General features: G+C 41.2%; 1 protein-coding gene across 2 annotated transcripts in view; it reads right to left on the bottom strand.

Moving 5' to 3' along the window:
- Nucleotides 1-25,440, bottom strand: part of RAP2A (RAP2A, member of RAS oncogene family) — a 43,188-nt gene that overhangs the window by 4,147 nt on the left and 13,601 nt on the right. Inside the window, exon 2 of one of the 2 annotated variants that reach the window (XM_055542874.1) lies at nucleotides 4,965-5,077. The exons of the other annotated variant lie outside the window; for it this stretch is intronic. Within the exon in view, the coding sequence (XP_055398849.1) occupies nucleotides 4,965-5,077 (113 nt within the window). The remainder of the gene's footprint in view (nucleotides 1-4,964; nucleotides 5,078-25,440) is intronic. 2 annotated transcript variants of the gene reach the window in all.

Genomic DNA, 25,440 nt, shown 5'->3' with positions numbered 1-25,440 from the left:
ACTCAATGGACATGAATTTTAGCAAGCTCTGGGAGTTGGTGATGGACAGGGAGGCCTGGTGTGCTGTAGTCCATGGGATCGCGAAGAGTTGGACACGACTGAGCCACCAAACTGAACTGATACTACAGATATTCTCCTCAGCTACATGAAAAATTATTTGCTCCAGTTGGTTTGACATTGGCCAGAAGGCATTTAGAAGCAGCTCTCATAGTAGATCACAAATGGGTTGTTCAAAATGATGTTTTAATCAATTATGTATCTTTTAAAATCAATTTACCTTTCCAGATATACTTGGAAAATTATTATCAGAATCTCAGAATAATCCCCTTAGATGGATTAATGTAAACTTTGTTCATTATAAGGGATGCTTACGCAGAATTTCAGATGATGAGGTAATACCTCTAGTGACTAAACACATAATTTGAATTTTATAAACTTTACTGTGTTCTAAAAGTATGCCAGGGTTTCCCAGGTGGCTCAGTGGTAAAGAACCTGCCTGCCAATGCAGGGGACACGGGTTCAATCCCTGGGTCGGGAAGAACCCCTGGAGAAGGACATGACAACCCATTCGAGTATTCCTGCCTGAAAAATCCCAGGGACAGAGGAGCCTGGTGGGCTGCAGTTCGTGGAGCGCAAAAGAGCCAGACATGACTGAGCAACTGAAACGACAATGAAAGTGTACAAAACTGATCATGTTCTAATCATTCCTGAATAAGAAAAAAGCTGGCAGAACTCACTAGGATGGAACCCACCAAATACAACTACGCTCTATCCCTTTATACAAACTGTCACAGATTAGCCTGTTGAAAGGTAATTACTGTTCTTTTCAGCCTGACAAGGACTTAAACATTCCAATCATTAGCTCTGTTTGATGTTATCTCTTCTTTTCCTTCCTGACTAGAATCAGCGTGCTATAGACTAAATGTGTGTTCCCTGAAATTCGGATGTTGAAACCTAATCCCCCATGGGATGGGATTTAGGAGGTCAGGCCTTTGGGAAAGGACTGGGTCATGGATGGGATTTGTGTCCTTAATACGAGAGACCCCAGAGATCACTGCCCTTATAGCTACGTACAGACAGAGTGAAAAGATGACCCTAGGGAAGTGGGCCCTCACCAGACACTGAATCTTCCAGAGCCTTGACCTTGGACTCCCCAGCCTCAAGAAATATGAGGAATAAATTTCTGTCGTTTAAGCTGTGCAGTCTGTGGTATTCTTGTTACAGGAGCCAGATGGACTAAGATAAGGTGTCTGTAAGTCAAGATGTTTGGAAAATGCTAACAGACAACAGAAATATGAAAAGAACAAAGACAAGAGGTCGTAAATCATTTTGTACTGAAAGATGATTCTCTCTACAATGGTTATTCATGGTGTAAAAAACAGATGCTACTGTGCAAATTTATTTACTACTTGTGTTTGTTCTAAGCAATATTGCTAATACATTTTTACTTTATACATCGTTCTAAAGGCTTTTTGTGATTTCAGTATAAATCAATATGTGTGTCTGTACTTTCTCCTCTAAGCAGAATCTCTGAATTTATCAAGGAAGCAAACTGCAAAACTGCACACAAGTGATAACAAATGTGACTAGACACAGCTAATCCGTTAGAAAACTACACGCAGTCAGGATTTACTAAGGCAGGGTTTGTGCAGCGTTTTTATCATTCAGGAACCAGTGACGGGCGGGCAGTTAATGCTAGCAACAATCCTTTCACAGCTTCATCTTCTGGGCAACATGGTTCTCTCCGCTCACTCTAATTTATAAAGCTAACTGTATTCCCAACAGAGTCTCGTTTTTTCCCTTTGACACAAGATCACACTGACAACGGTCTCAACAAGAGGGCACGCTCTAGGCAGCGTGCTCCTTAGCAGTCTGAAACACACAACTCCAAATAAGTGCAGCCACGAAATTAAAAGACTCTTACTCCTTGGAAGAAAAGCTGTGACAAACCTAGAAAGCGTATTAAAAAGCACAGATAACACTTTGCTGACAAACGTCCATACAGTCAAAGCTATGGTTTTTCCAGTGGTCATGTATGGATGTGAGAGTTGGACCATGAAGAAGGCTGAGCACTGAAGGATTAATGCTTTCAAACTGTGATGCTGGAGAAGAGTCTTGAGAGTCCATTAGACTGCAAGGAGATCAAACCAGCCCATCCTAAAGGAAATCAACCCTGAATATTCATTGGAAGAACTGACGCTGAAGCTGAAGCTCTAATACTTTTGCCACCTGATGAGAAGAACTGACTCATTGGAAAAGACCCTGATGCTGGGAAAGACTGAGGGCGGGAGGAGAAGGGGATGATAGAGGATGAGATGGTTGGATGGCATCACCAACTCGATGGCCATGAGTTTGAGCAAATTCTGGGAGATGGTGATGGACAGGGAAGCCTGGCGCGCTGCAGTCCATGAGGGCACAAACAGTTGGACATGTCTTTGTGACTGAACAACAGCATTATCAAAGATAAATCTAAGATTTGGATATTATCATTTCATAGGAAATGGATCTGGACAACTCTAATTTTTATCAAAGGACTTTGCATGCATTTACTGTGTGTCAGCGGTGATTATGCTCTCTGATCATACTGAGAGCTCTGAACGTAGGACCCAAGAGTTGTGCACATCTAGGACCTTCATGTACAACAGTTACGTGTTCCTCTTGTGGCTCAACTGGTAAAGTATCTGCCTGCAGTGCAGGAGACGCCAGGTTCGATCTCTGGGTCAGAAGATCCCCTGGAGAAGAGAATGGCTACTCACTTCAGTATTCTTGCCTGGAGAATCCATGGACAGAGAAACCTGGGGGCATACAGTCCATGGGGTCGCAAAGAGTTGAATACAACTGAGCGACTAACACTTTCACTTTCAGTCAATGTATTATATATTTATCCATCCATTTAACAAGTGTTTATTTGATAGAAGCCTATTTTTGTGCTAGATGCTATTTGAAACACTTAACATACATCAGCGAACAAAGCAAAGAGCTCTGCCATATAGTCTAGCAGAGAAGACAGTGGTCGATAATAAACCCAAGTAAATAAGTAAATTATTGGTTTACTAATGAAAGTGAAAGAGGAGAGTGAAAAAGTTGGCTTAAAGCTCAACATTCAGAAAATGAAGATCATGGCATCTGGTTCCATCACTTCATGGGAAATAGATGGGGAAACAGTGGAAACAGTGTCAGACTTTATTTTTTTGGGCTCCAAAATCACTGCAGATGGTGACTGCAGCCACAAAATTAAAAGACGCTTACTCCTTGGAAGAAAAGTTATGACCAACCTAGATAGCATATTCAAAAGCAGAGACATTACTTTGCCAACAAAGATCCATCTAGTCAAGGCTATGGTTTTTCCAGTGGTCAGGTATGGATGTGAGAGTTGGACTGTGAAGAAAGCTGAGCACTGAAGAATTGATGCTTTTGAACTGTGGTGTTGGAGAAGACTCTTGAAAGTCCCTTGGACTGCAAGGAGATCCAACCAGTCCATTCTGAAGGATATCAGTCCTGGGTGTTCTTTGGAAGGAATGATGCTAAAGCTGAAACTCCAGTACTTTGGCCACCTCATGCAAAGAGTTGACTCACTGGAAAAGACTCTGATGCTGGGAGGGATTGGGGGCAGGAGGAGAAGGGGACAACAGAGGATGAGATGCTTGGATGGCATCACCAACTTGATGGACGTGAGTTTGCGTAAACTCCAGGAGATGGTGATGGACAGGGAGGCCTGGCGTGCTACGATTCATGGGGTCACATAGAGTCGGACATGACTGAGTGACTGAACTGAACTGAACCGAAATGGTGTTAAGTGCAATGGGAAAAAAAAAATTGCAGAACAGGGAGGGGGCTGGGAGCACAGGTACAATTTTAAACCAGATGAACAGGGAAGGCTTTGTTGGGATGGTGGCCGGTGAGCAAGACCTGAAGGGAGGGAGGGAGTTTGCCAAGCAGGTGTCTGGGGAAGAGCATTCCAGACAGGACACAGACCAGGCAGTGTGAATGCTGGTGGGAAGAAGAGCAAAGGGCCCGCGGGGTCCATCTGTATCGCCTCCCTGACTCCAGCAGTCAGAAGTCCTGCGGTGTAGGGAACTTGTTCACTTGGAACAAATGAACTTTGGAACCTGGGTGGCAAAAGTGGCCTCAGAAGACAAATGTGACCTCTACAATGAGATCGACTGGATTATTTAGGAAGACTAGGTGCTTGGTTAGCAGGAGATAATTAGTATTTTCATCTCATGATCATTATTTACCATAGTTTGGTGAGCTGTCTTGATTCCTGCCCCCCACTTTCTATTAATAAACATATCACTTAGGAATGAAATTGAAGATGCAAAATCCCCCAAATACTTAATTTATGTGTCACTGTTGTTGTGATCATGAACAGGGCACCACTGTATCCACATCTCAGGTATCAGCTGGTTTCTCATCGACTTCAGCGTATCTTCCTTGGTATTTCCTTTGAGAGCGCAACCAGGGTCATACAGTGGCTTCTGCAGCTCAAATCGCTTTACTTTCGTTTATGGTCTGAGAACTAACACTGGTTTTATTAACATGAATGTCCCTGTTGTTAACAGTATTCATAAGCACAGTTACATAATGTATTAATAAATAGAGCTAGTTCTTTTGAGCAGCTCTGCTTAATGCATTGAATGAAACATCAGAAACACTGGCTTGAGTATCACTTAGCTGTAGAGCACTGATGGGCTTCTCCACACGAGGCGGCTTTGTAAACCTGAACAGTTCAAGCGCATCTGATGTTTATCAATGGTCTTTATGTAACTGTCCCGATAGGGGTGTATGTGTATGTGTATTTCATTGTGGTTGTGTCTAAACTCAGCTGATCACCAAGATTCCCATGCCCAAATCCAGGGTTACTGAATCTGAATTTCTAGGATTGGGCCTAAGTGCCTATTTAAAACTGTGTCTAAGTCCTGAAGAATGATTGTGAGGTTCGGCAAGGTTTAGGAATCACTGACCTGTTCTGTTACTTGTGACCCCAAACAGCACTGGGTGTGTATAGGTCATGGTTTTATACTGCGGCAAGCCCAGGATCAGCTCCTTTTCCCCTCGTTGATTCACCAATGATAACCTGGAGACAGATGCCACCACACTCAGTTCCTTTGACTTCCTTTTGAGGGCGCTCTATTGTAGCATGTTAAAAGAGGCTAGGCCCTCACGCGAATTTCAACATGGTGCTATTTCCTTACTCACTTTTCCGTAAGCAGGCTGAAACACAATTCTGTTTGAATTCAGAAATGAGAATTGGACAGAGTTTTACTTTCCCTTGTTCAACCTTCTACCCATTGTTAAAAATCTCACCTACCAAGAGAGTCTCAAGGTAAAATGTCAGAACACCTGATGCTTTAATCATTTCCATGACAACCTCACCAAATGGGTTGTATCTGAACATCTTTAGTGATGCCGAACTCACATCTTAGAGAGCATCACTACGAACAAAGCTAGTGTAGGTGATGGAATTCCAGTTGAGCTATTCCAAATCCTGAAAGATGATGCTGTGAAAGTGCTGCACTCAATATGCCAGCAAATATGGAAAATTCAGCAGTGGCCACAGGACTGGAAGAGGCCGGTTTTCATTCCAATCCCAAAGAAAGGCAATGCCAAAGAGTGCTCAAACTACTGCACAATTGCACTCATCTCACACACTAATAAAGTAATGCTCAAAATTCTCCAAGCCAGGCTTCAGCAATATGTGAACTGTGAACTTCCTGATATTCAAGCTGGTTTTAGAAAAGGCAGAGGAACCAGAGATCAAATTGCCAAGATCTGCTGGATCATGGAAAAAGCAAGAGAGTTCCAGAAAATCATCTATTTCTGCTTTATTGACTATGCCAAAGCCTTTGACTGTGTGCATCACAATAAACTGTGGAAAATTCTGAAAGAGATGGGAATACCAGAACACCTGATCTGCCTCTTGAGAAATTTGTATGCAGGTCAGGAAGCAACAGTTAGAACTGGACATGGAACAACAGACTGGTTCCAAATAGGAAAAGGAGTTCGTCAAGGCTGTATACTGTCACCCTGTTTATTTAACTTATATGCAGAGTACATGAGAAACGCTGGACTGGAAGAAACACAAGCTGGAATCAAGATTGCTGGGAGAAATATCAATAGCCTCAGATATGCAGATGAGACCACCCTTATGGCAGAAAGTGAAGAGGAACTCAAAAACCTCTTGATGAAAGTGAAAGTGGAGAGTGAAAAAGTTGGCTTAAAGCTCAACATTCAGAAAACGAAGATCATGGCATCCGGTCCCACCACTTCATGGGAAATAGATGGGGAAACAGTGGCTGACTTTATTTTTCTGGGCTCCAAAATCACTGCAGATGGTGACTGCAGCCATGAAATTAAAAGACGCTTACTCCTTGGAAGGAAAGTTATGACCAACCTAGATAGCATATTCAAAAGCAGAGACATTACCTTGCCAACAAAGGTTCGTCTAGTCAAGCCTATGGTTTTTCCAGTGGTCATATATGGATGTGAGAGTTTACCTTGCCAACAAAGGTTCGTCTAGTCAAGGCTATGGTTTTTCCAGTGGTCATATATGGATGTGCGAGTTGGACTGTGAAGAAGGCTGAGTGCCGAAGAATTGATGCTTTTGAACTGTGGTGTTGGAGGAGACTCTTGAGAGTCCCTTGGACTGCAAGGAGATCCAACCAGTCCATCCTGAAGGAGATCAGCCCTGGGATTTCTTTGGAAGGAATGATACTAAAGCTAAAACTCCAGTACTTTGGCCACCTCATGTGAAGAGTTGACTCATTGGAAAAGACTCTGATGCTGGGAGGGATTGGGGGCAGGAGGAGAAGGGGACAACAGAGGATGAGATGGCTGGATGGCATCACTGACTCGATGGATGTGAGTCTCAGTGAACTCTGCGAGTTGGTGATGGACAGGGAGGCCTGGCGTGCTGCGACTCATGGGGTCGCAAAGAGTTGGACACAACGGAGCCACTGATCTGATCTCTGAACTCACATCTCAAGCAACCCATTTTGTCCCGTCAGCTCTGTTAAATATGAGTGTTAAAAAGTTGGTGCTAAAAAGTTTATCCCTATCTAATGAGCTGTGACCTATAACACCCTTCCTTCCTGTGACTGTTGAGAACACAGAAATCTTTTCTCACAGGTTTTCTTCCCCATCTCCCTGCTCAAATTAAGTAACACAAGATAATTTTTTAAAGTCCATGGCAATATTTAAATAAGTAAAGACAAAAATGAAAAAACATCCTTCACCTCACCTCCATGAGAATGACTACTATAACTATTTTTGGTGTGTATCGTTTCACGCTATTTTTTTATACATACCTATATAAATGTAGATTTTTCAGAAAGGCGATCATACCCGTTATATTTAGTCGCTCTATTTTCACTTATTATCTTGGACTTTATATACCCATAAGTGGTATGCATCATATTAATGGTGAAGGAGTACTCCATTTTATAGTCTATGTGATAATAAACGTACCATAACTTAATTACGCCCTCCCCATTTGTGTGTGAAGCATTCCCCTCCACTCGTGTTCTCATTAACCAACAACAAACTGATGAACCACACCCACACATGGAGCTTCCTTCTCAAAAGTGTGCACAGTGTGTATTGTATGTGTGTGTGTATGGCAGACCCTTTGAACTAGGAGAAAAAACAACACCACATTTCTAGATTAGTTCAGACTCCTGTGCTCACACACATGCAATCTTGACTGACATCCAGGAATTTATACTACAGCCAGTACAGCTGAGGTCAAGGGTGCCTGTTTCCCCACCCTTGGGATGGGTATTTTTAATCTTTCAGGGAAGTGTTATGGCAGTTCTGGACAAAGAGAGTGGTTTTATGGCTGGGAGTTGAAGGCCCCAACCACAGCCTGCTAGCATAAAAACATGAATACTTCTTATAAAGGTGGAAAATGTAAGCTAAGTAAGGCTTCCTTCTTCCTCTAAACTGACTTGTTTTGAGGTGACTAAATATTTCATCTTAAAAGGGAATTTCTGGTAATTTAGCTTGAATAATAAAAGGAAACCAAAATTCCTTGCAGTAATGGTTTCCTGGTTTCAGACTGTATGCATACTGAAGAACAGAAAGAAATTTGTAAATGTAATCTAAAAGTTAAGTAAGGGCTGTAATGACACCAGAAAGATATACAAGGCACTCAGGGCTACTCCATGATGATACAAATGAAAACAATCTGTTTTTACAGAAATTAAGAGCTGACACTGTATCTGAAGAACAGTGTGATGGTGAGGGAGCAATTGGTCATGACAATGTAACTCAGGCACTTTGACCGTTGTGTTGAAAAGCCATTTGGGAGAGAAGATACTTGGCAAAAGGCATCTGATAAAGGGCTGTTATCCAGCATATACAAGGGAGTCTTAAAACTCAACAAGCAACAAACAACCTGATTGAAAAATGGGCCAAGGACCTTTAAGGTACACCTCAACAAGGGAGGTATACAGATGGGCAAATAAGCATGTAAAGAGATGCTGCACATCATGTTTTGTCAGAGAAATTAAAATAGAGACACCACCACACACCTCTTGGAATGGCCACAATCTAGAGCACTGACAACACCAAATGCTAGAGGACGTGGAGCAGCAGGACTTTCATTCACTCCTGGTGGGAGTGCTAAATGGTACAGCCACCTGCAAGGCAGTTGAGTGATTTCTTAGAAAACAACATACACCCTTACCATACAAACCAGCAATCCCTGGTATTTAGCTTCCCAAACCAAATATTTACAAATATATAAAGCCTGCACATAGATGTATATAGCAGCTTTATTCGTAACTGCCCAAACTTGGACGCAACCAACATATCCTTCAGCAGGTGACTGGATAAATAAACTGTGGTATATCCAGACAATGAAGTATCATTAGTGTTAACAAGAAATAACCTAATGAGTCATGAAAAAAAAAAAAACAGGAAATTTAAATGCACATTATTAAGTGAAAGAAACCAATCTGCAATGGTGACATACCGCATGGTTTTAATTGCATGACATCTTGGAAAATGCAGAATTCTGGAGACAAGTTAAAAGATCCGTGGTTGCCAGGGGTTGATGGGGTGGGGAAGAAGGGCGGAATGGATGGAATACAGAGGATTTTTAAGAGTGAAAATACTCTTCATGATACCATCATGATGGATACATGCTATTAAACATTTGCCCAAATTCACACAATGTACAGGGCTTCTCTGATGGCTCAGCAGGCAACGAATCCACCTGCAATTCAGGAGACACAGGAGATGCAGGTTCAATCCCTGGGTTGGGAAGATCCCCTGGAAAGACGAAAATGGCAACCCACTCTAGTATTCTTGCCTAGAGAATCCCACGGACAGAGGAGCCTGGCAGGCTACGGTCCATCAAGTGGCAAAGACTTGGACACGACTGGGCAACTGACACGCACGCACACAACGTACAACACCAGGAGTGTACTAAGGTAAATCACCGGGTGATTACGGCAAGTCAGTGTAGATTCATCAGTTTAACCAAGGTCATAGCTTAGCTGGTAAAGAATCTGCCTGCAATGCAGGAGACCCCGGTTCGATTCCTGGGTTGGGAAGATGTGCTGGAGAAGGGATAGGCTACCCACTCCAGGATTCTTGGGCTTCCCTTGTGGCTCTGCTGGTAAAGAATCTGCCTTCAATGTGGGAGACCTGGGTTTGATCCCTGGGTTGGGAAGATCCCATGGAGAAGGGAAAGGCTACCCACTTCAGTATTCTGGCCTGAAGAATCCCATGGACTGTAGAGTGCATAGGGGTCGCAAGGAGTCGGACACTACTGAGCACCTTTCACCTTCCCTTCCCTTTCCCCAGTCCAGTGGGGGATGGTGTTAATGGGAGAGGTTATACATGTGTGGGGTCAAGGGCTATACAGGAAATCTCTGCATCATCTCAATTGTACTGTGAACCTTAAACTACACTAAAGAAATAGAGTCTTTAAAAAAGAAAGCTACTGGAGGACTAGGGTAGCCAAGGGGGCTTAAGTTCACTAAAGTCTTTATGTCCCACTGATCACAAGTGAAAACTCATGAGAGAATACAAAAAGTAACTACCAAACAACTCTGAAATGTAAAGAGAGAAACAGGCAGATTGGGGCGGGCAGCCAATTCCTGGAGAGAAGACCCATGAGGTTGAGTTTCCTGGTTTTTTCTCTTTGCTCCGAGAGTGGGCAGTCAGTGGTATGCACACAGCCAGAACTCTGGGAGAAATTCATTCTACCCAGAAGGTCAAGCGAAGGGATGCCTGTGAGCTGGAAGGTGTGCGTGGGTGGGAAAGCCTCCCTTTTTTCTCTGCTTGTCCTCTCACAGCTCACCTACAACGGGCCCCCTAGCAGAGCTGGGGTGGTGGGCAATGCCCATAGCTAAGACTTCATTAGAAATTTCTGGTTAGAGGAATTGAAAACAAGGCTTCTTAAGGTCCAAGGAGGATGAGAGAAAGCTCTAGTTTTTTCCCTTCTCTCTTCTCTGCCCGCTTTGCTAGGAAGATGACCCCAACTGGGAGAACTAGCTGTAGTGTAGCAGCGCAGAAGGATACCAACCAACTTCACCTAATTAATATTTATAGAATACTTCATAAAAGTAGAATACATATTCTTGTCAAGTGCACCTGGAATATTCACTTAAGACCATATTTTTGGCTATAAAAACTCTAACAAATGTAAAAGAGCTGAAATGATACCAAATATGTTCTCAGACCATAATGGAATTAAACTAGAAATCAGTAACGAAAGATACCTAGAAAAATCTCCAGATACTGAGAAACTGAAGCATATACTTCTAAATAATCCATGGGCCAAAGAAGACATCATTAAAAAATTAGAAAAAATTTAAGTGAATGAAAATAAAACATAACAAAATCTGTGGGATGCAGTTAAAGCACTGCAGAGAGGGAAATTATAGCACTACATGTTTATATGTCTCAAATCAGTGATCTGTGCTACCACCTTAAGAAGCTAAGAGAAAAAGCACAAAAGAAATCCAAATTAAGCAGAAGGAAGAAATACTAAAGGATAAAAATAAAAGATGTGAGAGTTGGGCCATAAAGAAGGCTGAGTGCTGAAGAACTGATGCTCTTTAATTGTGGTGCTGGAGAAGATTCTTGAGAGTCCCTTGACAGCAAGGAGATCAAACCAGTCAATCCTAAAGGAAATTAGTTCTGAATGTTCACTGGAAGGACTGATGCTGAAGCTGAAGCTCCAATACTTTGGCCACCTAATGTGAAGAGCCAACTCGTCAGAAAAGACCCTGATGCTGGGAAAGATTGAGGGCAGGAGGAGAAGCAGGCAACAGGGGATGAGATGGTTGGATGGCATCACCAACTGAATGGACATGAATTTGAACAAACTCTGGGAGATCGTAAAAGACAGGGAAGCCTGGCGTGCTGCAGTCCATGAGGTTGCAAAGACCTTGACACAACTTAAGTGACTCGACAACAACAACAAAAATAAAAGAAATAGAAAACAGAAAAACAGTACAGAAAAAAATCAGTTACACTAAAAATGTAGTTCTCCGAAAACGAGCAATAAAATTGGTAAACTTTTATCCAGACTGATCAAGAAAAAAAAGATGACACAAATTAACAATACCAGAAAGAGGAAACTTACTACACACACTACTGACATGGAAAAGAATATGCTCCTGAAAGAGAAACTTGGAGGAAATGCACCAATACCTTGGAACATATGTGATGTCACAGATGCCCCTCTCTTCAGAGGATGACAGCACTGGTGATACCATCTCTAAACCTCTCCGTTTCACTTCTTCAGGTATCTAAACTCTAGTTCTTCATTATCTAATTCAACTTTATCTCCTACAGCTTGATAAAGAGAATCTTCCATTCTGAATTCTGTCCGCCTGTTCATGATAGTTCTCTAATGAGAATGGTCCCTACCAATCAAATTCTAAGATCCATTCAAAGCTTAGGTCAGATTTCATCTTTTAAAATCCTCCCTTACTTTTATAAATAGCTCATTAGTCTGAACTCTTATATTTACATTTTATGTCATTAAGAATTTGGTCTTCTTGGGTTTACATTAATTTATTTCTTTGAGTATCTACTAGGCATTGTGTGAGAGACTGTGGATATAAGACATATGAAATCCTTAAGAGTTTGTGCTCAAGTTCAAGGAAACATAGTAAACAAACAACCAATATCACTAAAGACTGTGATACCTGTTTCAGAGAAAATCAATATTGATTAATATACAGTAACTTGGGTGGGCCAATATTACATGAGGCCATCAAAGAAGGCATCTTTAGGGAGATGAATTCTAAGCCGAAACCTGAAGATTGAGAGTTGAGTCAGCCACAGGAAAAAAAAAAACCAGGAATCAAACATTTTAACCAGAAGAAAATATAAAGGAAAGGCAGTAGAAAGCTGCCAGCTTTATTCAGGGAACAAAAGGGAGACTGGCACAGTTACAGCATAAAGAGCAAGGGGAAGAAAAGCATGAGGGATGACTGAAGAAGGACCCATGACCGCTCTTCTAAGAACAGGAGAAAGTGACTGAAGGTCTGTTAGCAGGGAAGTGAGGAGGTTTATGTGTCAAGACAGCAGTGTGGCTAATACACAGAAAATGTTCTTTAGGGGCACAGAAGTAGCAGGCAGACAGGAGATGACTGCTGTGTTCAAGGCATCAATGATGGCTTGAATTGGAATGATGGCAATACCAGTGGAAAGAAATAAAAGTTAAAATATATTTTGGAGGCAGCATCAACAAAGACATGACAATGGACTGGTTGAAGAAGACAGCAGGTAATTGTTGGACGACAGAGAAATCAGTAAATGATTCGTAGGTAAACTACTGCTTTTACAAGTATGACTTATCTCATGATTTATGACAAAGGTCCAGCTACAGTTCTTTGGGGAAATGGTCTTTTAAATAAATAGCACTGGATCAACTGCATAGCCATACATGGGGGGACAAAAACAAAAACCTTGACTCTCTGTGTCTCACACCTTTCATACAAATTAGAGATAAATCCCAGAATAAAAGTCAATACACCTCCTAGAATTAAATATGGAAGAGGAATCTTCATAACCTTGGAGTGCAGAAAGATGTATTAACTAGGACACAGAAAAGAACTAAACATAAAAATCAAAGATTAAGAACTTATGTTCTTTAAAAGAAACTACTAAGCAAGTGAAAAGGCAAAATGGGGAAAAGGTACCTGCAATACATGTATCTCCAAAATGTATAAAGAATTTCTACAACATTTAAGAAAAAGACAAAATAATTTTTAAGTGGACCAAACATGAAGTTGTTTTAAAAAGAAGATATACCAACAGTCATTAAGCAGATAGAAAAGTGTTTATCATTACATGCCAAAGAAATAAAAACTAAAATCAAAATGAGGTACCACTAAACTCTTACCCGATAAGCTAAAATTTTAAAAGGCTGATAATATCAAATGTCTGCTAGTGAGTGGAACAACTCTTATTGGGAGAAGAGTAAATTGGCACAACTGTTTTGGAGAATCATTTGTCACTACAGTTGACCCTTCAACAACTTGGGGATAATCTGCACACAGCTTACAGCTGGCCCTCTGTATCCATGGTCACAACTAGGGCTTCAACACGCCATGGACCGCGCGGCACTGCAGGAGTTACTACTGAAAAATGTCTGCATGTAAGTGGACCTGCACAGTTTCCCCACGTTGTCCGAGGGTCAGCTGTATCTACTATGCATTCATGACTCAGTAATTCTGCTCCGAGGTATTCACCAAGGGAGTGTACATATATGCACCAAAAGATATGTACTAGAATGTTCACAGCAGTGTTACTCACGAGAGCCCTGATCTCAAAACTGCCCAAATGCCCATCAACAGAAGAAACAATGAAATCATGGGATATCCACACAAGGGACTACTGTACCTCAATGAAGTATTCGCTACTGCTACAAGCGACATGAATGAGTCTCATAACGAGGATGCTGAATGATGAGACCCCGGTTTGATCCCTGGGTCAGGAAGATCCCCTGGAGAAGGAAACGGCAATCCACTCCAGTATTCTTGCCTTGAGGATCCCACAGAGAGAGGAGCCTGGTGGGCTACAGTCCATGTGGTCGCAATGAATCAGACACAACTGAGCGACTAACACTTTCACTTTCAGAAGCCTAAAAATAAACAAAACTAATCTGTGTTGGTCTTCAAGCATGGAAGTAACAGGCATGAAACTTGAGGGAAACTTCTGGGTTGTCTGAAAGGTTTGTCCTGCCTCTTTATGCAGGATTTGGCTACCTGGAGTATACATCTAGCTGTCTGATCTTATTTATGTGTTTTACCACATAAAAGTTATACCTCAATTAAAGAAAGAAACTGAAACCAAAAAAATCAACAAATAAGATAATTATCTAAATGATTTCCTCACTGAAATAGGAATAGAAAAATAACCTTCAAGACCAACTGAGTAAGCATGCATGTTGGTAATGGGTGTAAGTTGCACAAAGTCCATGATTAAGTTGATCAGTTGGTTTACTGCTCAGCTAAACACTGCTAATGTATTCTAAAATTCTGTCCACGTCCTATGCTATTTATTTTATATTCAAAGCTGGCTGAAGACTGAAAGCATAAGGAATACTATACTAAAGTAAATGTTTTTAGAAATAAAAACGATGAAAACGCTGAACATTTTCTTCACTATTGGATCTATAAATTGCATCCATCTGACTGACTACAATTCTTCTCAGGCATAGCAAGATGTCACAGCAAGCCAGAGAACTCCAAATATCCATGTTAGAAACAGAATATAATTATGACTACATTCAACCTGGCTTTTTATCTATTAGATATAAAAATACTCCCCCCCCAGAGACGTGTCATATGTGGGGAAGTGTTTGCAACTGGAAGCCTTAAACCTTGTTATTTAGAAACTACACATGCATATATCTGAATAAACCATTATTATTATTTTTAAAGCACAATATCCAAGATATCCAGAATAAGGCAGAGGAAAGCAGCTACTGGTTCACATTATGTACTTTAATGTGCAACTAAATTTCAACCTGCATTTTAATGTATATTCAGTCATCAATTAATCTGTCAACAAAGTAAGCATCTTCTTACATAATTTAAACAGCAGGGACAATTCAAGCATGGACACATATTTGAAGAACACAGAACTCTCATTTAAGAAACAAAGGTCTTCAAACATAAAACTTGCATTTTATCTTTAGTGATAGCTGAAATCTAAAACCTCTACATTAAAAAACAGGTCCAACTATTGTACTTGAAAAGACTAAACTGAGTCAATTACTCAGAAATACACAAGTTATTTGAACTGTTATCTATATTTACGTCAAATTATAGGATATTTCTTTTCAGCATCCCCTCATTTCAGCATTCCTGGCAAAAACGTTGATGAATGGAAATTCGTATGTTTTTGGTACACAGTTATAGTATTTTTTAAAAAGTTACCTCTGACTGAAGAACATTTAAAGATGCATCAAAGCTAGACAGAGCTAAGATTTTTAAAGAAACTTTGAGATCTTCAAATATTTATTTCCAAATCACTAAATATAAACAGCACCAAATAAAACTAAAAAACAGAAACATGCTGCATCTCCAGAAAGTTCAGGTTATCAGACCAGCAGAATGAGCTTTTCTTCTCTCAGCAATGCACAGCTCAGGCAATGAGTGCCATCAATTATGCACGGCAGGTTGTAACTGGTTGGTTCAACTGGGCGTAAGTTTGACTGGTGATGTCTATTAAAAAGGATTTTTCATTTGAACTGGGAGAAGTTAACAGGTGACAGATGGCAGACGCAAAACAAAACAGTGAAGAAAGGAGCTGGAAACCCTCGTTATTGGCAGCAATTATGGTGCCCAAGAGCAGCCAATGGAGAATGATGAGCTGCGGGTATGTTGGCAGGATTCAACCCAACAGCAAAGTAAAAGAAGTTAGAAATGGTTATAAGAGGTCACTGTGGGAGTGAGGGAGAAAGGATGGTCAGCAAAAGTCATCAAGAGTCTCTAAAGTAATCAAGTTGGAGATGAGAGGCTGTAACAACAGGTCTGCAACAGTACTGATTACAGGGAACAGGCAGGGTGAGAATTATTGGATGTGAGAAAACGGGTCCCTTCATTTTCATTCCTGCTACAAAACTCCTTTAATTTCCAAAACAACTCACACCTGAACTATGCAAGTCTCCTAACTGGTCCTACCTCCAATTTCTTGCCCCACTATTCTATCTTCTATGCCATTTCCACAACAGTTATCCTAAAACCCTGCACATGTTCCTCTCCCCATCCTTGCAAATCACTACCTTAGAAAAATAAGTGGCGGCTCTACAACCACTGGGGCTTCCCCGGTGGCTCAGTGAAGAGCCCGCTTGCCAACGCAGGAGATGTGGGTTCAATCCCTGCATCGGGAAGATCCCTTGTAGAAGGAAATGGCACCCCACTCCAGTATGCTTGCCTGGGAAATCCCATGGACAGAGGAGCCTGGCGGGCTACAGTCCACAGGGTCACAACGAGCTGGATATGACTTAGCAACTAAAGGACAACAACAACTAAACCACTAGATAAAGGCTAACACTTAAGGTCAACCGCAGCTTTCAGTTCAGTTCAGTTCAGTCGCTCAGTCGTGTCCGACTCTTTGCGACCCCATGAATCGCAGTACGCCAGGCCTCCCTGTCCATCACCAACTCCCCGAGTTCATTCAGACTCACGTCTATCAAATCAGTGATGCCATCCAGCCATCTCATCCTCTGTCTTCCCCTTCTCCTCCTGCCCCCAATCCCTCCCAGCATCAGAGTCTTTTCCAATGAGTCAACTTTTCGCATGAGGTGGCCAAAGTCCTGGAGTTTCAGCTTTAGCATCATTCCTTCCAAAGAAATCCCAGGGCTGATCTCCTTCAGAATGGACTGGCTGGATCTCCTTGCAGTCCAAGGGACTTTCAAGAGTCTTCTCCAACACCACAGTTCAAAAGCATCAATTCTTTGGCGCTCAGCCTTCTTCACAGTCCAACTCTCATATCCATACATGACCACAGGAAAAACCATAGCCTTGACTAGACGGACCTTTGTTGGCAAAGTAATGTCTCTGCTTTTGAATATGCTATCCAGGTTAGTCATAACTTTCCTTGTCACTGGCTAAAATCATGATGGAGTCCACAAGGAGAAGAGGACTGGATGTATATTTAGGGTACCTAGAAAAAGTCCCAGCTGTGCTCCCTAAGACATGTCACGTGACCTCTCTCAGCCTCAGGTCCCCCCCTCCTTTTATTTCTCCTTTTTCGGCTGTGCCATGCGGCATGTGGGATCTTAGTTCCCTGGCCAGGGATTGAACCCACACCCTCTGCACTGGAAGCTGAGTCCAACCACTAGACTGCCAGGCAAGTTCCCCTCCTGTTCCTTCCTTGTGAAACGAACATTAGGTATTACAGTATGGAAGAAGATGGTGATGACTTTACTAATAATAGCTTAGCACCCATAGAAGGCTTAGTAGGTGCCAGACACTGTGCTAAGCAGTTTACATGAATTATCCATTGAAGTATTATGGATACTGTAAAATACTACAAAATGCTAATTATTCTTTTCTAAGTTCTCTTGAACCATCTGTTAGTAAGTCAGTTTTAGAATTTTAATTGTGGTGATATAGCTGTAAAAAAGAACAAAAATTGTTACATAGTATCTTATTTCTTATCTCCAGTTTCCATTCTCCGGCAGGATGGTCTTCTACAATAAAGGCCATTAGCTCCTATTGGTACAATGTGAGAACAACAGGATAGATATTAATATCAAATTAGTCTGCTGCTACTATCAAATTGTCTCTAATATCAAAAGCTGGCAGTTTACCATCTTCTCCAAACAGAAGTATCTTTCCTTACTCTATTCACCTTCTTGCTTCAAACACTGCTGAGTCAAGTCACTAGCTATGAACCATGGCGCTGACGAGACTGGGCGTGTTCAGGGTGGTACGGCCGTGGGCTGAACCACTGCTCTGAAGCCTTACAGAACAACGTGGTATAATCAAAAAGAAAATGGGACAGAACTGAAGAGAATGAGCAGAACCAAGGTCTCGTTTCTGCCTTAAACCAGCTGTGCCACCTCTGAAGTTAGATCTGGGACCTCAGGAAAGCGAGGGCCAGGAATGTTTTTATGTAGCTGTTTCTCCAGTACTGGAATCAATTCTTGACACTTACACTCCTACAAAACAGAATGACTGAATGAAGTGATGATCTGCAAATATATCAGCTTTCACATGTGCCCCTAGTGAAATGTCACAGAAACAATGCAAACATATCCATGGCTGCCGCAGTTGTTTCAGTCGCTCAGTTGTGTCCGACTCTTTGCAACCCCACGGACTGTAGCCCACCAGGCTCCTCTGTCCTTGGAATTCTCCAGGCAAGAGTACTGGAGTGGGTTGCCATTTCCTTTTCCAGGGGATCTTCCTGACCAGGGATCGAACCTGCATCTCCTGCACTGGCAGGCAGATTCTTCACCACTGAGCCACCAGGAAAGCCAGATCCATGGTCCCCCGGCTGAGAAAGCATTTTCGATGTACTTTATCTAGAATGCTTTATTTTTCTTTATCCTTTATCATGGTTTACCATTAGATGCCAAAATGCTTAAAACTGATTTGCAGCATAAAGGCTCTCCAGATATTTGGAAGAAAAATGGTCAAAATCCATAATGTAACGAACTAAAGGAACATTTATTTATAATTCAACAAATACTTTCTTTGTACCAAGTGCTAGATATCAAAATTGAAGCAGACTACCACCAAATCAATACATGGAAGAAGCTTTTATTCTTAAGACAGATTAGATGGTGTTTGCCAACTACTTTTATAAACAACATACACTGTGGGTAGAGTACAGGGGGAGAGTCCAGTAAGATGAATATTATTACAAGCAGTCGCAAAACACACACATAGACTTAGATTTTTCTGCTGAAACTAAACTTTAATATGTTATAATCTAATAAAATTATATATGATCTTCAGTTCAGTTCCGTCACTCAGTCATGTCTGACTCTTTGCGACCCCACAAATTGCAGTACACCAGGCCTCCCTGTCCATCACCTACTCCCGGAGTTTACCCAAACCCATGTCCGTCGAGTCGGTGATGCCATCCAACCATCTCATCCTCTGTCGTCCCGTTCTCCTCCTGCCCTCAATCTTTCCCAGCATCAGGGTCTTTTCCAATGAGTCAGCTCTTCACATCAGGTGGCCAAAGTACTGGAGTTTCAGCTTCAGCATCAGTCCTTCCAATGAACACCCAGGACTGATCTCCTTTAGGATGGACTGGGTGGATCTCCTTGCAGTCCAAGGGACTCTCAAGAGTCTTCTCCAACACCACAGTTCAAAAGCATCAATTCTTCGACACTCAGCCTTCTTTATAGTCCAACTTTCACCTCCATACATGACCACTGGAAAAACCATAGCTTTGACTAGATGGACCTTTGTTGGCAAAGTAATGTGTCTGCTTTTTGATATGATGTCTAGGTTGGTCATAATTTCCTTCCAAGGAGTAAGCGTCTTTTAATTTCATGGCTGCAATCACCATCTGCAGTGATTCTGGAGCCCCCAAAAATAAAATCTGACACTGTTTCCCCATCTATCTGCCATGAAGTGATGGGACTGGATGTCATGATCTTAGTTTTCCGAATGTTGAGCTTTAAGCCAACTTTTTCTCTCCTCTTTCACTTTCATCAAGAGGCTCTTTAGTTCCTCTTCACTTTCTGCCATAAGGGTGGTGTCATCTGCATATCTGAGGTTACTGATATGTCTCCAGGCAATCCTGATTCCAGCTTGTAAGTGTGGTTAGTCATGTGTGGGTAAGAACAGGAAAATGACACAGGGCAGATAAAATGTGAAGGCAAATGGTGAGCGCCTGCATCAGTCTACCACCTTTTAATAGCTAAAATACACTCATCCATTCACTTACCACTCATCCTCAATATTCTTTAAAGATCTTCACAGAGAGAAATCCAAAGGATCAATAGTACTTTTATCAAAATAATTTATAAAATATCAACATGTTCATCTAAAAATGTTTTACCATTTCAGATAACTATTGCTGTATAAAAACTACCCCAAAGCTAATGGATTAACATAACCATTTTACTGTATTTCTTGGTGGTGTGACTCAAGAATTTGGGCAGAGTTCAGTTGGGTGGTTCTTCTGCTCCATGTGGTACTGACTGGGCTCATTCAGTGGTCCTCAGCTAGGGCTGGGCTGGGCAGACAGTCAACGCTGGCTGCACCCTAGGCCTGGCCCGTCAGTGGGCCCAGTTGGATGGGCAGCTCCCTCACTCTCTCCACATGGTCTCAGGGCCTTTTCAGGGCAGCTGGACTTCTCACACGGCAGTTCAGGGCTTCAAAAGACCATGGTGGAAGGTGCACAGTCCTTGTAGAGGCTAGGCCCCAAACTCGCTTAGCATCACTTCCACCATCTTTCTTGGTCAAAGTAGTTATGGGCCAGCCCAGAGTCAAGGAAGGGGAAATAGATCCCACCTCTTTCTGGGAGTCATGTCCAACAATCCACAGCCATCTTCAGTCTAGTATGTTTTGTAAAGAAGATGTCATTCTTTAAACTGAATTTCCAGTTCATGAGGATCTGCTGCCCCAAGTTAAGAAATATAATACAGAAGGATGGTGCCAAGTCAAAGAAAGAAACTGTTTATACAGACTGGGTATGTCAAAAATACATGTAAAAAACTGGGCTGCAGTTGTCATGATTCTAAAAAACAGAGAACTTAAGGTAAGAGTCTAGAGGGACTATATAATTTACTGCCAAGAGATGCTTTTGAGATGGAAAGGGACACTGTAAACAAATGTGCCAAGGCAGCAGGCATAAACCTGAACTGTCCCAGGTAAAAAGACACTGGGTCACCTTTGGAGAAAAGGGAACAGATGAAAGTGGTGGTACTCATTCAAAGGAAAATATTCATGGGATTGTTAGAAGCCAATCAGTATGGCGTACAAAAGCTTTCAGTTCAGTTCAGTTGCTTAGTTGTGTCCAACTCTTTGCAACCCCATGGACCACACCACGCCAGGCCTCCCTGTCCATCACCAACTCCTGGAGTTTACTCAAACTCATGTTCATTGAGTCGGTGATGCCATCCAACCACCTCATCCTCTGTTGTCCCCTTCCCCTCCAAAAGCTTTAGGATTTGTGATTTCAACAGCATGTGCTGATGGGAGCAACAGAACCACTCGCCTTCCCCAAACAGTCCTTCCTCCATGAATGTCCAACCATTTCATTTAGTAAAAACAGATGATGTGCTCAGGATAGCCTGAGGAATAAACATCAAGAGTGGCCTTTTCAAATGGATGTAGCCCTGGGAGGCGTCCTACCACCCGACAGGGTTTAGGTCCTTCCCCTCTGAAGACAGCAGTGTGCCAAACCGGCTAATGGTCGTTTGAGAGCAAGAACAGGGAGAGCTCATGCAAGCATTACAGCTCTTTAATGTAAGGCCACTGAAACAAGTTCTGTGTCATTAGTGTTATGCATAAACTGATAAATCATTGAGATATGATTTTCTCATTTCTTGCTCCTCTAAAATATAACTTAAAAATCACCTTAACTTTCTACTTAGTGTTTACGTAGTATGCACCCGTCTTAACGGTGAGCATCTAGCCCCTCATTATGCCAACAGGACTGATGGTCAAAGTTTGTTTGGCTCACAAAGCAAAAGAGAAAACATTCTGAGTACACGTGGGTCGTCTGGGTGAGGAGGAGATTATATCTCAGTATAGTTTTGGAGGAGGAAATGGAAACCCACTCCAGTATTCTTGCCTGATGCCCGGGAAGTCCCATGGACAGAGGATCCTGGTAGGCTACAGTTTATGGGGTCTCAAAGATTTGGACACGACTTAGAGGCTGAACAAAAATAGTTTTATTTATACCATATTTGGAAATTTCAGTTTTATTAAATGCAAAGACCAAAAAAAAAAAAAAAAAAAGTGATATGATGATAAAGCTTATCCTTTGTTTCTCAATCTATATTAAACTATCCCTGATAATGAACTTTTGTTTTTAAATGAACTTTTATCTTTAGCTTATCTCTCAGCTATCTTCCCTGGGTACTAGCTAACCTACTCTATTTTCTCTCAATTATCCATAAATCAGTTTGCCTTTTTAATGCTTTACTAAGACAACAATTCTGCTCAAACCATTCAACAACCAAATACAAACAGAAAGTTTTAAGATTTCATTTCCAGGGAGGACTAAGATGTACTAAATAAAGCAAATACACAATTGTTGACATTAGACTTAGAAATTTTTGAGTCAGAATGCATCTTTAGAAAAGGTGAGAGAAATAGGTGAGGGGGATTAAGAGGCACAGACTTCCAGTTACAAAATATGATTCGGAGGCATGAAATACATAGTATAGAGCTGTCCAGGGGCATAGCATAGTAATAATGTAAAATCTTTGTATGATGACACGTGGTAACAGGACTTATCATGGTGACCATTTTGCGATGCGTAGAAATATCGAATCACTATGTTGTGCACCAGGAACCACACAGCATTGTAAGCCAATCATGCTTCAAAAACAAAAACAGAAAAACAAACTCACAGAAAAAGAGAACAGATTTGTGGTTACCAGAGGCAGGCATGTATGGGGGCTGGGGGAGGAACTGGATGAAGGAGTCAAAATGTACAAATTTCCAGTTCTAAGTAAATAAGTTCTAAGGATATAACGTACAACATGATTAAATATAATTAACACTGCTGTATGTTATCAATGAAAGTTGTTAAGAGAGTAAATTCTAAGAGTCTCATCACAAGGAAAAAAAATCTTTTTTTCCTATTTCTTTAATGTTGCATCTGTATGAGATGATTAATGCTCATCACTGAACCTCCTGTGATAATCATTTCATGATGTACCTGAGTCAAATCATTATGCCATACACTTTAAACTTACATAATGCTGTGGGTGAGTTACAGCTCAATAAAATAGGAAGGGGAAAAAAAACTTGTACCCTCCCAAAAGCTTCCTTAGAAAAAGTGGTCTAGTAAAAGCAATGTCTTTGGTGGAATAATACTTTAAAACTTAGAAATAAAACTGTTCCAAAAAAAAAAATGTATTCTGTCTCTCTCTCCATATATAATAAACTCAACACTGTCAAACATATATTCATTTGTAGTACATGTTGACACACCAGATGGATGAAGATAGAATCTTGTACTTATTCTGCATAACGCCCAGGGCAATGTTATGCAAATAAAATGCTTTAAACCATAGTATTTGATGTTGACAGTGATGACTTTTATGCAAAGACAAGACTTCTAGAATCAATTTATTAAAAAACTCTGTCAACATATTTCCCTCCATTGCCCCCTCCTTCTCTCTCTCTCTCTCTCTCTCTATATATATACACACACACACATATATACAGATGTAGTTATATGTAACCAGCCATAAACACTATTAAAATTATTTCTGCCCCATGCGCAGTTTTGGTTTTCACACAAGGTCTATTATCATTGTCAACTTTTTAAAAAAGAAATATTATTTAACAAATACTTTTTAATATGTCTGATTACTTCCTATGAAGTATTTTTACATTTTACATAGATGTACTAAAAAAAAAAAAGGAGGAGGAAATGGCAACCCACTCCAGTATTCTTGCCTGGAGAATTCCATGGACAGAGGAGCCTGGCAGGCTACAGTCCATGGGGTCGCATCGAGTCGGACATGACTGAGTGACAAACACACACACACAAATCACAATTCTTTGTGAGTCCAAAATCATACTGTCAGCATTTATAGGCAAGAGAGTCTTGTGGAAGACAAACACACAAAGCACTCAGGCCTACAAGGTCTGTAACACACACTGGATGAGCACTTCAGACACGGAGGAGAAAGCAGTGGAGAAATGGAAATGCAATGCTAAATTGTGCTGTGTGCTAAGTCGCTTCAGTTGTGCCCGACTCTTTGCGACCCCATGGACTGTAGCCCACCCGGCTCCTCTGTCCATGGGATTCTCCAGCTAAGAATACTGGAGTGGGCTGCCATGCCCTTCTCCAGGGGATCTTCCTGACCCAAGGGTTGAACCTGTGTCTCCTGTAGTTCCTGCATTGCAGGCAGATTCTTTACCTCTGAGCCACCAGGGAAGCCCACGGAAGAGAAAGCAATGGAAAAATGGAAAAGCAATACTAGAGTAGCTATATAATTTATCTACATATAGGAAGGCAACTTGAGTCTAATGCCTAAGAAATCACGTGGCAGTACACTGTTTATAAAGTCGGAAAATACTTGGGTCTCATTTCTATTTCTTTGATCTTTGGTGAAATGTTATTATTGATATTTTAGGGTTACTATGCAAAAAATTCTATAGGAAATCAGTCCTGAATATTCAAAAGAAGGACCGAAAAGCTCCAATACTTTGGCCCTGATGTGAAGAACTGACTCAATGGAAAAGACCATGATGCTAGGAAAGATTGAAGGCGGAAGGAGAAGGGGACAACAGAGGATGAGATGATGGTTAGATGGCCTCACTGACTCGATGGACGTGAGTTTGAGCAAGCTCTGGGAGTTGGTGATGGACAGGGAAGCCTGGAGTGCTGCAGTCCATGGGGTCACAAAGAGTCAGACGTGACTGAGGAAATGAATCGAAGCAAAGAAAGTTTACATTCATTACCTCATCAGTTTTTTATTATACCTATATTCCAGATGAGGAAGTTGAGATGCAGAGAATGCTAACTTGCTCCTCATAACATAACTAGTAAGTACTGAAGCTCAGCTTTAATCAGATTAACCCTTATGGTCTTCATAGGTAAAATCAGATCATTACATACAATAAAATTAAAAACTGAATAACTAGAACAACTACAATAAACACAGTATATTTGTTATGTTCATTGGAAACCTAAGAACGCATGTATTTAGAATTAAGAACAAAATAAAAACTTCCACCCAAAATGCGAGAAAAACACTCTAAGGCTTCATTTGCAGAAAGATGTAAAGACATCTGGTAGGAAGAAAATATTAAGATGTACTGAATTATTAACAGGATGTAGGATTTCCACATTTGAATTATTAATTTTTAAGGGCTGCTCCAAGAAAAACATGAAAAACAACACTCCTAAGTGTTTTAAGTAAAGGTTTATAATGTTTCTCTGGGGTAATTTTACTAAGTGATTTTAAGATAGCTATAATTATGGTCATCTTCATCTATTTTTACTGTCTTAAAGGCAGAGCTGAATCAATATCATCTTGGAGAGATGCAGCAAGCCTCTTATAGAGATCAGTCTCCCCAGTAACCTGTTGTGGTAATGAGCACGCATTCCAGTCGGAATCCTCCTGCAATGTCCCGTTCTCTGTTCCACACTGCACAGGGCCAGAGCTATCCTGCCTTATCTGGATGAACAAAACTACATGAGAAACAAGTCCTCGTAATTGTAATCTGCCCAACAAACAGTAATAAATGCTTCCTCAAAAGATACACTTTCTGTATCTTTTTGGTCCTTGACTAAATGGTTTCTTTTTCC

This window comes from Bubalus kerabau, chromosome 12 (assembly GCF_029407905.1).
Source record: "Bubalus kerabau isolate K-KA32 ecotype Philippines breed swamp buffalo chromosome 12, PCC_UOA_SB_1v2, whole genome shotgun sequence".
Taxonomy (NCBI): Eukaryota; Metazoa; Chordata; class Mammalia; order Artiodactyla; family Bovidae; genus Bubalus; species Bubalus kerabau.
Note: the sequence above shows the minus strand (reverse complement) of the source record. Positions and strands in the feature narration are given on the sequence as shown.